We start from the raw sequence: 14763 nt of genomic DNA, 5'->3' as shown, positions 1-14763 counted from the left end.
TAGAAAATGACAACTTCCTTGTAATTTTATATATATATATAAATATATACAATGACAACTTTAATGTTTATTTATATATATATATATATATATATATATACATATATATATAAATATATATATATATACTGTATATAAAATGACAACTTCAATGTTTATTTATATATATATACATATATATATATATATATATATATATATATAAATATATATATATACTGTATATAAAATGACAACTTCAATGTTTATTTATATATATATATACATACATATATATATATATATATATATAAAATGACAACTTCAATGTTTATTTATATATATATATATACATATATATATATATAAAATGACAACTTCCATGTTTATTTATATATATACACACACTTGCTTTGGTGCCCCTACATGGAAATAAATGTCATTACTATAGACTACTATAGACTTTTATTACCATTAGAAGACAAGAAAAGTAGAAAATGATGTATTTTACCATCACATAATGAGCATTTAAATAATTATTTAAGGACGTTTGAACTTGAAATGTATAAAAAAAACACCAATTCCTACCTGAACTCTCACAGTCACTCGAGCGACTCGTAGAACTTCGTCCTCTCGACGCACCTCCACGACCAGCTCAAAGCTCGCCTCCTCCTCGCGGTCGAAGGGCACGCCGGTCGTCAGCAGGACGCCGCAGGTGCTCCTGACGGCGAAGCGCCCGCCGGGGTTCAGGAGGGCGTAGGTCAGCGGCTCGTTGAGGCGATGGCCGACCGTGTTGACCACGGTCAGCACCGTCACGTTCTGGACGTTCTCCGGGACGGAGGCGAAGTAGACCGGGTAGGTGAAGGTGAGGCCACTGTCCACTGCGTCTCTGACCAGCACCGTGACCAGCGCCGCGCCCGAGAAACGACCGTCCCAGACCTGGAGGAAAGATGGAATTTTGGATGAAATTTAGGAGAAAGAAATTTTATAAGAGACGACGAGGAGATAATATCGAAACGCTTAGATGTCACGGTGATATTTTCTCACAATACTGTGTGGATTTTAAGTTTTTGGGGATTTTAAAACATTTTGTCGTAGTTATTGATTGGTTTATAGTTCAATAGTGTGTATAAATCTTTAATTTTTTACAATTAATATTCAAATATTCACAGGGGTTTTCGTGTTGCAATTTAAAAATCTGGCAGCCTGATGGAAGCAGTCATTACGTCCTCCGCAGCAAGTAAGAATGAGTGTTCTCGAAGATGACTGAGTACGAGAGGATACAGTGACTCCAGCAGATTTTAAAGCTTATGTTTGGACATATTTTGGTTTGAAAACAAATGAAAGCAGTTACGACTTCGTCAAGAGTCATGTGGTCTGTAAATACTACAACACCAGAGTCAAGTACTGGACAATACTACTAATATATCCTTGTTACTACAGAATCACAATACACTGTATCAATGCACCTGTATCGTGATACTGTATTGCCAGATTCTAGATGATACACATCCATATTTGGACACTTTCGTTAGACAGAAATTTTTTGGGGAAAATAAATTTAGGCCTAGAAAATGCTTTTGGATCCAAGTTTAGAAACTTTACACTAGAAATTAAAAGATCCTGGCGATGACTGAGGACGAGAGGATACAGTGACTCCAGTAGCTTTCAAAGCTGATGTTTGGACATATTTTGGTTTGAAAACAAATGAAAGCAGTTACGACTTCGTCAAGAGTCATGTGGTCTATAAATTCTACAACACCAGAGTCAAGTACTGGACAATACTACACATATATACTTGTTACTAAAGTATCACAATATATTGTATCGTTGACCCTGTATCCTTGGTGCGTTAGAAAGTATAGATACAATGTATTGAAATATTCAACAGCACTGTAGCAATTAAAATTAAATAAATCATTTTAAAAATCATGTTTTATTTTTTACCCTAGTCTTTTTCATGTTGACTGAGGACGAGAGGATACAGTGGCTTTTAAAGCTGATTATTGGACATATTTTGGTTTGAAAACAAATGAAAGCAGTTATGACTTCGTCAAAAGTCATGTGGTCTGTAAATACTACAACACCAGAGTCAAGTACTCTACAATTCAATAAATACATCCTTCTTACTATAGTATCACAATATATCGTATCATATTGCTCCTGTATTACTGTATACGTATCACCAGATTCTTACCAACAAAAAGCCCAAATCATGATCAGAGTTTAACACCAGACTAGAGTACTCAGACAATACCACAAATATATCCTTGCCCCTATATTGTGATACGTATAATAAAAACGAAAAAATAATAAAAACCTCCAATTGTAATTAAAGCTTAAATTCAGAGTCAAGTACTCAGGCAATACAAAAACATATCCTTGTTACTACAGTATCACAATATATCATAGCTTATTGCTCCTGTATCGTGATATGTACCTCCATATTTTGCAAATACACACCCCAAACTAACTAGTACACCCAGATAACTTGCCTTCACACTGAACCGATATCGATCCTTAACGAGATTCTGATTGACGACGGTCACGACTCCGGTGTCGCGGTCGACGGAGAAATGCTCCACGTTGGCGTCCACCAGAGCGTAGATCAGCTGAGGCGACACGGACTTGTCCGAGGTCGCGTCCAGGTCTCCGTTCCAGTCCGGATCGAAGGCTTCCAGCCTCAAGACCTCCACCCCAGCGTAGGTCGGCAGGAGGAGCACGGTTTCGTAGGAGTCCTGGGAGAACTTGGGCGGGGAATCGTTGATGTTGATCACCTGAGAGCGAAACAAAGATTTAATAAATTCAAAGAAAAGAGTTTCTGTCCGACGTCGGGTTCTTACTCTCAAGGAGACCTCGGCCGGGATCTCGGCACTTCTGGGCGGCAGACCGCTGTCTCTGACATAGACCTTGAAGACGAACTGGGAGAAGGTCTCGTAGTCCAGACTGGCGATCGTCCTAGAAGACGAAAAATCAAGGTCTTACACAAGCGATAACACATGACCTCACGCTTCAGGATCTTCTCGCACCGGATGGATCCGGTCCCGGAGTCCACGCTGAAGAACATCCGAGCCGTCTCGTCCACGATCTGGAACACCAGCAGAGCGTTTTGGTTGCGATCGCCGTCGGCCGCCAGGATGACCAGGGGTCGCCCGTCTTCCCCCAGGACCACACTGTTGACCGGGGCCGCCTCGCTGATCACGCCCACGTAGCTGCCGGAGACACGGGAGTGACAATGATGGGATGTTTTTGGTTAAGAAGACACGGGTTCACTCGACCGGGATCGTCGTTAAGACTCGACATGTTAAGACGCTTTCTTTACCCAGAATTCATGATGAAAGTAAATATTGTTTCTCCTACGAACGTGAAGGAACAATTCCATTTTTTTTTTTAAATCACACCAAATGTATTTTTGAATGAAAAACTAGACTAAACCGCATCTAAAGTAAGAATGACAGATCCTGACAATGACTGAGGACGAGAGGATACGGTAATTACAGCAGATTTTAAAGCTGATACGAAATATTTTCGTTTGAAAACTAATGAAATCAGTTACGACTTCATCAAGAGTCATGTGGTCTGTAAATACTACAACACCACAGTCAAGTACTGGACATACTACACATGTTTTTTTGTTACTACACTATCACAATATATCGTATCATATTGCTGCTGTATCGTGATGCGTATCCTGTCGCCAGATTCTTATCAATAAAAAGCCGAAATCATAATGAAACTCCACATTAATGACGAATAAATAAATTCTGTACATTCAGAAAACAATTATGAACTAATTATAAACAAAATGGTTGACGTAAAATTGTCAGAATTACAATAATTCTTAATTATTATTTTGATTTGATTGTGGTATTTTAACATTAGGTAATGCTGACCCATGTGGTGAAGTAGATACTTCTAAAAGGTTGATGTCATTTGAGCCAATAAAACACCAAATGTTATTTTTGAATTAAAAACTAGACTCAAATATAATGTTTTCCTGAGCAACAGGGGGTGAGAATGTTTTGTCTGTAAGACAAAAGGATCTGTTTGGTTCTGGGCGATTGAAGTAATTCGCCTTCAGCTAGAGATAAAAAACATGTATTTATGTGTGTAATCAACACTTGTTTTTATTATTTAAGTTTTTTATTTCTTTATCTATTCATGAGCAGAGTGAAGAGATTATTCTATGTTTGTATCCTTTTAGGTCTTTGTGTTATTTCCTATGATCTATGGACTTTATATTTGCACTTTGTTATTGCTTTGCACATTTTATTTTTATTTGCACTTTGTTCTTGCTTCCATGAAACTCCTGTACCTTCTATTGTCTGCTGTGGAAAGTAAAGTCTATTCATCGACAAGTGTTTTCACAAATGTATTTCTCAGCTGAAAGTCTTAGAAGTTAAAATTCTGACTTAGAATTAAGAACTAAGATTCAGTATTGCCACTTAAAAGTGTGGAAAAGTTTGGCAAATATTGTCCAGATCCAACATTTTTTCCCAGTTGGAACTTGGCAGTTGAAAAATCTACACAACAAGCTGGAAAAATATTAGCAATATTGACATAAATTGTATTTTCAGTGAAATCAATCTTTTAATTTGACATATTTTTCACAAAATTATTCTGAAAATATCTTAAAAACAAACAAAATGACAAATAAAGACATTTTCAACAGCCATAACACAAAAAAAATAATTATATCTTATAATTGATTGAAGTAAAATGACCAAAATACTTTTTACTACTTGTATTCTTGCCTATTATTTAAAGATTGTATTGTGATATTTGACATTTATTTGATGTTCACCAATGCAGAGAAAGGAATAGTTTCCCTTTTTATTTTAAAAAGTTAATTTTTACAGCCAAATGTATTTTTGAATGAAAAACTAGACTAAAATATAACGCTTTCCTGAGCAACAGGGGCTCAGAATTTTTGTCTCAAAGTCTAGAGTTGTTTGGTTCTGGGCGATTGAATATAAGACCTGATTATTTCCCCTTCAGCTAGAAATAAAAATGATTTATTCATGTGTTTTAATCAGTCAGACAATATTTTTAATATCAAAATCTATCATTTATTCTAAAAGTATGTTTCTAAGCTAAATAATGAAGTTAATTCCAACATGTATGAGGAGGATTTCAGCTGAAAATGAAAAGTTCTGGTACCTAGTTTGGAAGAAGACCGGCGGGCAATCGTTGACGTCCCCCACCTGGACGCTGACGGTGGTGCTGGCCTCCACCCCGGCCATGTTCCAGGCGTGAACCACCAGTAGGTACGAGGTTGTTTGCTGCACAAAACAAAAAACCCGGAGGATTAACCAACAGAAGAAAAAAAATGCGGCGGAACGAGAGCCAACAGACCTCGTAGTCGAGCGGTTTGCGAGTGCTGATGACGCCGGTGTGGTGGTTGATGCAGAAGCCGTGCTCCTCGTTCCCTCTGGCGATGTCAAAGACGAGCGCCGAGCGGCTCAGAGCACTAATGCTTGTGACCAGCGTTCCCACCGAGCTGTTCTCCATTATCTGTGGAAACAAACCAGAGCTGATGCCTCTGCGGATCCAAAGTCAAAATCATGTCTGTTCGGCTCTTTTTGAGAAAAAATTAAAATAGAAAATACTTCAACTTTTACTACTAATTACAATCATACTATTACTGCTACTACTGACTTAACCAATTATACTTCTACTCCTACTTCTACTACTAATTCTACTTGGAACTACAACTTCTACTACTTTTTCTACTTGTACTATTACTTCTACTTCTACTACTAATTATTCTACTACCACTCCTACTTCACTACTACTTCTTCTATTTCTATTACTTATTCAACTACTTCTACCTCAACTTCTTCCACTAATTATTCTACTACTACTTCTACTACTTCTACTACTACTACTCACACTCCTTCTACTTCTTCTAATTCTTCTACTACTACTTCTACTACTTATTCTACTTCTATTACAAATTCTACTCCCACTACTTCTACTTCAACTACTAAATTGTATACTTCTTCTACTACTAATTCTTCTGCTACTTCTACTACTAATTATTATACTACTTCTACTACTAATTATTATACTACTTATCCTACTAATTATACTACTACTTATTCTACTTCTACTACAAATTCTACTCCCACTACTTCTACTTCTACTACTAAATGTTATTCTACTTCTACCTGTACTACTAATTCGTATAATACTTCTACCTCTACTACTAATTATTATAATACTTCTACTACTTCTACTTCTACTACTAATTATTATACTACTTCTACTACTAATTATTCTACTACTTAGCCTACTAATTCTACTACTACTTATTCTACTTCTACTACTAATTCTTATACTAGTTAGCCTACTAATTCTACTACTACTTATTCTACTTCTACTACTAATTATTCTCCCACTACTTCTACTTATACTACTTCTACTACTAATTATTATACTACTTCTACTACTTATTCTACTACTACTTATTCTACTTCTACTGCAAACTCTACTACTTCTACTTCTAATTATACTACTTCTTCTACTCCCACTACTACTACTTATTCTACTTCTACTACTAATTATACTTCTTTTACTTCTACTACTAATTATAATATTTCTTCTACTCCCACTACTACTTCTTCTTCTACTTCTACTGCAAATTCTTGCTTTTCTTCTTCTCAACTTTTTTCACTTTATTTCAACGTTTTCACGTCAGTCTTTTTCCTTTATTCCATAATTCCCACTGTTTCCACACATTTGACTTCGAATACTAATACTTTCTAGTATTACACTTTACTGATTCAGCAGATTCAACATTTAACCTGCATTTTCTTCTGGAAATGCAAATTCCCGAACTTGCATTTCATTACAAATATGTATTTTCCGTAGGATTTTACAGATCTGTCTCCGTGCTGCTCGGAGAGAAAAGCGCCCGGAGCACGAGAAGAAGTCGTGAACACAATCTACACATCTATAAAGATGTAACGGAGAATCGAGGAAAACATTCCTGGCGAGGGATGCGAGCCCATCTCCTGGTCCAGATGAAACGTCTGGCGGATGAGGTCAGTCCAGTCTGCAGGTGATTTATAGATTTTGGGATAAGACCCGCCGCTTTAATCCAGACAAGTTGATGATCCATTCAATTCCTCCGTGTCGTTAAAAATAGCCGGAGAAATACCAACGGGCCGGTTTAACACGAAGGGATTGAACTCCTGGTGGGTGTATATATAGATTTGGTCGTTTCATTTTCATCAATCATGGTTGTTACGTCGGTGCATCTCCATCAACTGATCTGGTCTTAAAGATTGAACCACATCGTGATGCGTGTTTCGTAAGGAAGGTTATGAAAACGAGGATTAAAATCATCTATTTGTTTGTTGACGATGGAGTGATCGATGTTGTAGTTAAGAACTAAAGAAGTAGGTGAAAGAGAAGAAAGAGGAAAAGTAAAGATGAAAGGAGTAGATCATGTGTCTCAAATTAAACGCCCACAAATTGAATTTATATTTATTTTTTGATTTGTGAATGAATCCATGTCTATTTAACAGCACCTATTCTTTTTCTTCTTGTTATTTTTGTAAATATATTTTGTAAATATGTTAGTGTATATATATATAATATAGGGCAGATTTTTATTCTATTTAGATTTTTTTCATTTTATTTTCATTTCTGGGTGTTTTTATTTTTTGTACATTGCTGTTTAAACCGAATTTCCCCTCGCGGGACAAATAAAGGATTCTGATTCTGATTCTGATTTTTTTTTATATATATATATATATAAATCAGTTTAATCTTTACTACGTTGAACATTATTGTATTGAAATTCAAAGGTTAAAGTAAAAAACAATCACAAGATTCACTGTAAATTAACTACAATTCAATGAAATGAACATGATTTTGTTCTTCAAATCATAATCTGAGCTCAACAAAGTGTTTTAAGAAAAACAAGTTTTTTTATGGACAATGATGTTTGTTAATGATATAGTGATCTGTATTGTAGGTAAGGAAAGGATGGAGAAAAGAGTAAAAATGGTGAAAGCAGGGGTAAGTAAGTAAGTAAGTAAGTAAGTAAGTAAGTAATATTTATTTATATAGTGCTTTTCGAGACCAGGGTCACAAAGCGCTTAAACAATCAAAACAATACTCAAAAAAGTACATACTTTAAAGATCAAGATAATACTGAGAACAACACAGGAGTTCCAGAAATTCAAGGAAAAGCCTGAACAAATAGAAACGTCTTAAGATGTTTCTTAAAGGAGTCAGTAGATCCATCAAGAGCAAAGAGAGGAAGATCGTTCCAAAGCTTAGGAGCAACAGCCTGAAAAGATTTCTCTCCTCTGGTCCTGAGTCGTGTGCGTGGAACCATAAGTAGATTCTGATCCACAGACCTCAGAGCCCGAGCTGGGGTGTAAGGCTGGATCAGATCAGTGATGTAAGGAGGAGCCTGACCATGAATAGATCTGAAAGTAAGAACCAGAATTTTAAAGTTGATCCTGAAAGAAACTGGAAGCCAGTGAAGAGTTTTAAGGATCGGAGAAATGTGAGTTCTTCTACTAGAGCGGCTCAGAATTCTCGCTGCAGAGTTCTGAATCAACTGCAGGCGAGACAGATCCTTCTTGTTAAGACATGAAAACAAACTGTTACAATAGTCCAGACGAGAAGAAACAAACGCATGGATTACAAGCTCCAGATCATGTTCCGACAACATTTTCCTAAGTTTAGAGATTTTTCTCAGTTGAAGGAAACAGTTTCTGGTCAGTTTTCTGCAGTGTTGAACAAGAGACATGTCTTTATCAAATACAACACCCAGGTTTCTCAGGCTCAGTTTGACAGACTGACCTAAGTCACCCAAGTACTGACTCAACCCTGGAACCTTATCACCAGGAGCAATCACCAGAGTTTCAGTTTTGTCCACATTTAGCTGTAGAGTGTTTTCACTCATTGTTTGATTTCTAGCAAACAATTGACTAATCTGTTCAGCCTTTGGGGCTCAGTTGGATCAAAAGAGCAGTAGAGCTGGGGTGAGGCAGGGGTGAAAGTAAGATCTGAGGAGGATCACAAATGCAACTACACTTTTTTTTTAAATGGATTTTTGCGTGAATTCTTAATGATTTAGGTCTAGTTTTTTGTAGACTTTTTTTTAAATCTGTTCCATCTTTACTGTATAAAACCGTATTATAATGCTATGGAAAGAATCCCCCAAAATGTATCCAGAAGTTGACATTGAACGCCTGATTTTGTTCTTCAAACAAAGATCTGAGGTCTAAGTAAGTTTGAAACAATTGTTTCCTAGACAATGATGTTTGTTAATGACTTAGTGATCTGCATTGTAGGTAAGGAGTAAATTAAAAAACTTACCGTGAAAGTTGTATTATTATGTTAAACTGACCAAAGTTATAGATATTAAAAGTTAAAGAAAAATTATCCAGGACGATGATGTTTTTAAATGATATAATGATCCGTATGATGATGAAGAAGGTGAGGACAAGATGGAGAAAATAGAAAAGATAGTTAAAATGAGTGAAATAAAAGGAGGCAGAGAGAAAAGTGAAGATGAAGTGAGTAGATCAAACTTAACTCCACCAAATGTTATTCATTTTTCTTTAATGTTTAAAGGATTTTTGGTGATTTAAATCTATATTTTGTTTTTCTTTTTTATCTTCACTATATCAAGCTTTATGAAATTGAAATGCAATCCACAAAAAATCCCCTGGAAATTGAATCACAATGTTGAAACAGACCAGAGCTGTTGATATTTTTCATTAATATTTAAAGGAAAATCCCTTTGATTTTTAAAATCAAGATCTCTAGACTCCAGCCATGGGTCAGGCTTCTCAAACTCAACTCAAATTTATTGTTTTTCTTGTATGTTTTATGGATTTATGTTGGAGTTTTTGGCAATTTATGCATTTGTTTTGTTGTTATAAATCTGTTCCACCTTGACTATATGAACCAGTATCTTTGTTGAAATGCCAAAAAGAACGAAAATCCGGATTATAATGTTGAAATCACCAGATCTTCAATTTGAAGGAAAACTCCTTAGACGTAATAATCATGATTTTGTTCTTCAAATCAGGAGAGTTAAAAAAAAAAAAATCCTGGACGATGATGTTTTTAAATGATATAATGATCCGTATAATAGGTGAGGACAAGATGGAGAAAATAGAAAAGAGAGTTAAATGAATAAAAGAGAAGGAGACAGGGAGAAAAGTAAAGATGAAGTGAGTAGATCAAACTCAACTAAAGCTAATGTTAGTGATTTTATATATTTTTTCTTTAATGCTTAAAGGATTTTTGGTGATTTAGATCTATATTTTGTTTTTCTTTTTTATCTTTACCATATCAAGCTTTATCAAATTGAAATGCAATCCACAAAAATGACCCTTGAAATTGAATTAAAATGTTGAATCAGACCAGAGTTGTCCATATTTCATTAATATTTAAAGGAAAATCCCTTTGATTTTTAAAATCAAGATCTCTAGACTCCAGCCATGGGTCAGGCCTCTCAAAATCAACTCAAATTTATTGTTTTTCTTGTATGTTTTATGGATTTCTGTGTGAGTTTTTGGCAATTTGTGTATTTCTTTTGTTGTTCTTGTTTATAAATCTGTTCCACCTTGACTATATGAACCAGTATCTTTGTTGAAATGCAAAAAAAAACAGAAAATCCGGATTATGATGTTGAAATCACCAGAGTTACAATTTGAAGAAAAACTCCTTAGACGTAATAAGCATGATTTTGTTCTTCAAATCAGGAGAGTTAAAAAAAAAAATCCTGGACGATGATGTTTTTAAATGATATAATGATCCATATAATAGGTGAGGACAAGATGGAGAAAATAGAAAATAGTGTTAAATGAGTAAAAGAGAAGGAGACAGGGAGAAAAGTAAAGATGAAGTGAGTAGATCAAACTCAACTAAAGCTAATGTTAGTGATTTTATATATTTTTTCTTTAATGCTTAAAGGATTTTTGGTGATTTAAATCTATATTTTGTTTTTCTTTTTTATCTTTACCATATCAAGCTTTATCAAATTGAAATGCAATCCACAAAAATCACCCTGGAAATTGAATTAAAATGTTGAATTCAGACCAGAGTTGTCCATATTTCATTAATATTTAAAGGAAAATCCCTTTGATTTTTAAAATCAAGATCTCTAGACTCCAGCCAAGGGTCAGGCTTCTCAAACTCAACTCAAATTTATTGTTTTTCTTGAATGTTTTATGGATTTCTGTGTGAGTTGTTGGCAATTTGTGTATTTCTTTTGTTGTTCTTGTTTATAAATCTGTTCCACCTTGACTATATGAACCAGTATCTTTGTTGAAATGCAAAAAAAAACAGAAAATCCAGATTATGATGTTGAAATCACCAGAGTAACAACAATTTAAAGGGAAATTCCTTAGACGTAATAAGCATGATTTTGTTCTTCAAATCAGGAGAGTAAAAAAAAAAATCCTGGACAATGATGTTTTTAAATGATATAATGATCCGTATTAAAGGTGAGGACAAGATAGAGAAAATAGAAAAGAGAGTTAAATGAGTAAAAGAGAAGGAGGAAGGGAGGAAAGTGAAGAGGAAGATGAGTAGATCAAACTCAACTCAAGCTAATGTTATTGATTTTATATATATTTTCTTTAATGTTTAATGGTTTTTTGGTGATTTAGATCTATATTTTCTTTTTCTTTTTTATCTTTACTATATTAAACTTTACTAAATTGAAATGCAATCCAAAAAAATGCAATCCAAAAAAATCCAACTGGAAATTGAATTACTATGTTGAATCAGACCAGAGTTGTCCATACTTCATTAATATTTAAAGGCCTCTCAAATTCAACTCAAATTTATTGTTTTTCTTGAATGTTTTATGGATTTCTGAGGGACTTTTTCGCAATTTATGTATTTCTTTCGTTGTTATAAATCTGCTACACCTTGACTTTATGAACCAGTATTTTTGTTGAAATGCAAAATGAACCCCAAAAGTCAGATTATAATATTGAAATCACCAGAGTTACTACAATCTAAGCGAAAATTCCTTTGATGTAATCAGTGTGATTTTGTTCTTCAAATCAGGAGAGTAAGAAAAAAAAATCCTGGACAAATGATATAATGATCCGTATAATATTTGAGGACAAGATGGATAAAACAGAAAAGAGAGTTAAATGAGTAAAAGAGAAGGAGGAAGGGAGGAAAGTGAAGAGGAAGATGAATAGATTAAAATGAACTACAGCACATTTTATTGATTTTATATATTTTTCCTTTAATGTTTAATGTATTTTTGGTGATTTAGATCTATATTTTGTTTTTCTTTTTTATCTTTACAATATTAAACTTTACTAAATTGAAATGCAATCCACAAAAATCCCACTGGAAATTTAATTACAATGTTGAATCAGACCAGAGTTGTCCATATTTCATTAATATTTAAAGGCCTCTCAAATTCAACTCAAATTTATTGTTTTTCTTGAATGTTTTATGGATTTCTGAGGGACTTTTTCGCAATTTATGTATTTCTTTCGTTGTTATAAATCTGCTACACCTTGACTTTATGAACCAGTATTTTTGTTGAAATGCAAAATGAACCCCAAAAGTCAGATTATAATATTAAAATCACCAGAGTTACTACAATCTAAGCGAAAATTCCTTTGATGTAATCAGTGTGATTTTGTTCTTCAAATCAGGAGAGTAAAAAAAAAAAATCCTGGACAAATGATATAATGATCCGTATAATATTTGAGGACAAGATGGATAAAACAGAAAAGAGAGTTAAATGAGTAAAAGAGAAGGAGGCAGGGAGGAAAGTGAAGAGGAAGATGAATAGATTAAAATGATGATTTTATATATTTTTCCTTTAATGTTTAATGTATTTTTGGTGATTTAGATCTATATTTTGATTTTCTTTTTTATCTTTACTATATTAAACTTTACTAAATTGAAATGCAATCAACAAAAATCCCACTGGAAATTTAATTACTATGTTGAATCAGACCAGAGTTGTCCATATTTCATTAATATTTAAAGGCCTCTCAAATTCAACTCAAATTTATTGTTTTTCTTGAATGTTTTTGTCAATTAATGTATTTCTTTCGTTGTTATAAATCTGCTACACCTTGACTTTATGAACCAGTATTTTTGTTGAAATGCAAAATGAACCCCAAAAGTCAGATTATAATGTTGAAATCACCAGAGTTACTACAATCTAAGCGAAAATTCCTTTGATGTAATCGGTGTGATTTTGTTCTTCAAATCAGGAGAGTAAAAAAAGAAAATCCTGGACAAATGATATAATGATCCGTATAATATTTGAGGACAAGATAGAGAAAATAGAAAAGAGAGTTAAATGAGTAAAAGAGAAGGAGGCAGGGAGGAAAGTGAAGAGGAAGATGAGTAGATCAAACTCAACTCCAGCTAATGTTATTGATTTATATATTTTTTCTTTAATGTTTAATGTATTTTTGGTGATTTAGATCTATATTTTGTTTTTCTTTTTTATCTTTACTATATTAAACTTTACTAAATTGAAATGCAATCCACAAAAATCCCACTGGAAATTTAATTACAATGTTGAATCAGATATCCATATTTCATTAATATTTAAAGGCCTCTCAAATTCAACTCAAATTTATTGTTTTTCTTGAATGTTTTATGGATTTCTGAGGGACTTTTTCGCAATTAATGTATTTCTTTTGTTGTTATAAATCTGCTACACCTTGACTTTATGAACCAGTATTTTTGTTGAAATGCAAAATGAACCCCAAAAGTCAGATTATAATGTTAAAATCACCAGAATTACTACAATCTAAGCGAAAATTCCTTTGATGTAATCGGTGTGATTCTGTTCTTCAAATGGAAACACAAAGGAAGTTGAAAGAAAGACTGTTGAGCATTTACATCTCCAGCTACCTCCTCCTCCTCCTTACCTCAGCTTGATACTCCTTCTGGGAAAATTTGGGCTTGGAAAAGTCTGAGAGCGTCAGAGAGATGCGAACCGACGCCGTGGCCATCAACGGAGGAAATCCGCTGTCGGTGGCGCGGACCGTCAGCGCATAAAAGCCGACGTGGTTAATATCCAAATTTCTGGCAATGAAGACGAGGCCCGTGGCGTTATCAATGCCGAACACACCGCCGATGTTCCCTGGAATAGCGGAGAGAGATTAAGAACTCGCGGTTTCATAAATAGCCGCCAGCTTCCAGGTACCTGCTTCCATGGAGTACGTGAGCTGGCCGTTGATCCCGCTGTCTTTGTCCAGCGCCGTCACCTGCAGCACCGGCGTGCCCACGGGCGACGACTCGTAGGCCACGCCGTCGTACACGGTGCTGGTGAAGTAAGGGATGTTGTCGTTGGCGTCCTCCACCGCCACCAGGATCCGGGCCAGATCGCGGTTGAATGGGAACTCCTGATCTTTGACCTGCGGCGGGAGACCGGAGAGATTAAAACGGCGGCGGAAGCAGGAAGTCATACAGCCGACGTAATCATCGGGTCCCACCATCACGGTGAGGATGTGTTGGGTTCGGGCCTCGTAGTCCAGCAGGTCCGCGGTGTAGACGATCCCCGTGCTGGGGTTGACCCGGAACAGCCTCATGCTGGCCGGGTCCACGCTGCCGTAGATGGAGAAGCTGAGGCGGCTTCGCTCGTCCATGTCGGACGCCCGGAGACGAAGGAGCTCCACGTCCACCGGCGTGTCCTCGGAGACGCTGATGTCGTAGGCCGGCTGGGAGAAGACCGGGGGGTTGTCGTTGCTGTCTTGTACTCGGATGAAGACCTGCAGGAGACGGTTCTTAGCTGGAGGAACACCAGTAAAT

At 35.5% G+C, this 14763-nt stretch overlaps 1 protein-coding gene across 1 annotated transcript in view; it reads right to left on the bottom strand.

Annotated features, from left to right (window-relative positions):
* Positions 1 to 14763, bottom strand: part of fat3b (FAT atypical cadherin 3b) — a 202630-nt gene that overhangs the window by 94825 nt on the left and 93042 nt on the right. Inside the window, 9 exon segments of the mRNA XM_087806803.1 lie at positions 568 to 918; positions 2475 to 2756; positions 2823 to 2937; positions 3009 to 3191; positions 5140 to 5261; positions 5335 to 5493; positions 13881 to 14095; positions 14159 to 14369; positions 14448 to 14723. Of these exon segments, the coding sequence (XP_087662929.1) occupies positions 568 to 918; positions 2475 to 2756; positions 2823 to 2937; positions 3009 to 3191; positions 5140 to 5261; positions 5335 to 5493; positions 13881 to 14095; positions 14159 to 14369; positions 14448 to 14723 (1914 nt within the window).

This window comes from Callionymus lyra, chromosome 14 (assembly GCF_982586985.1).
Source record: "Callionymus lyra chromosome 14, fCalLyr1.hap1.1, whole genome shotgun sequence".
Lineage (NCBI taxonomy): Eukaryota > Metazoa > Chordata > Actinopteri > Syngnathiformes > Callionymidae > Callionymus > Callionymus lyra.
Note: the sequence above shows the minus strand (reverse complement) of the source record. Positions and strands in the feature narration are given on the sequence as shown.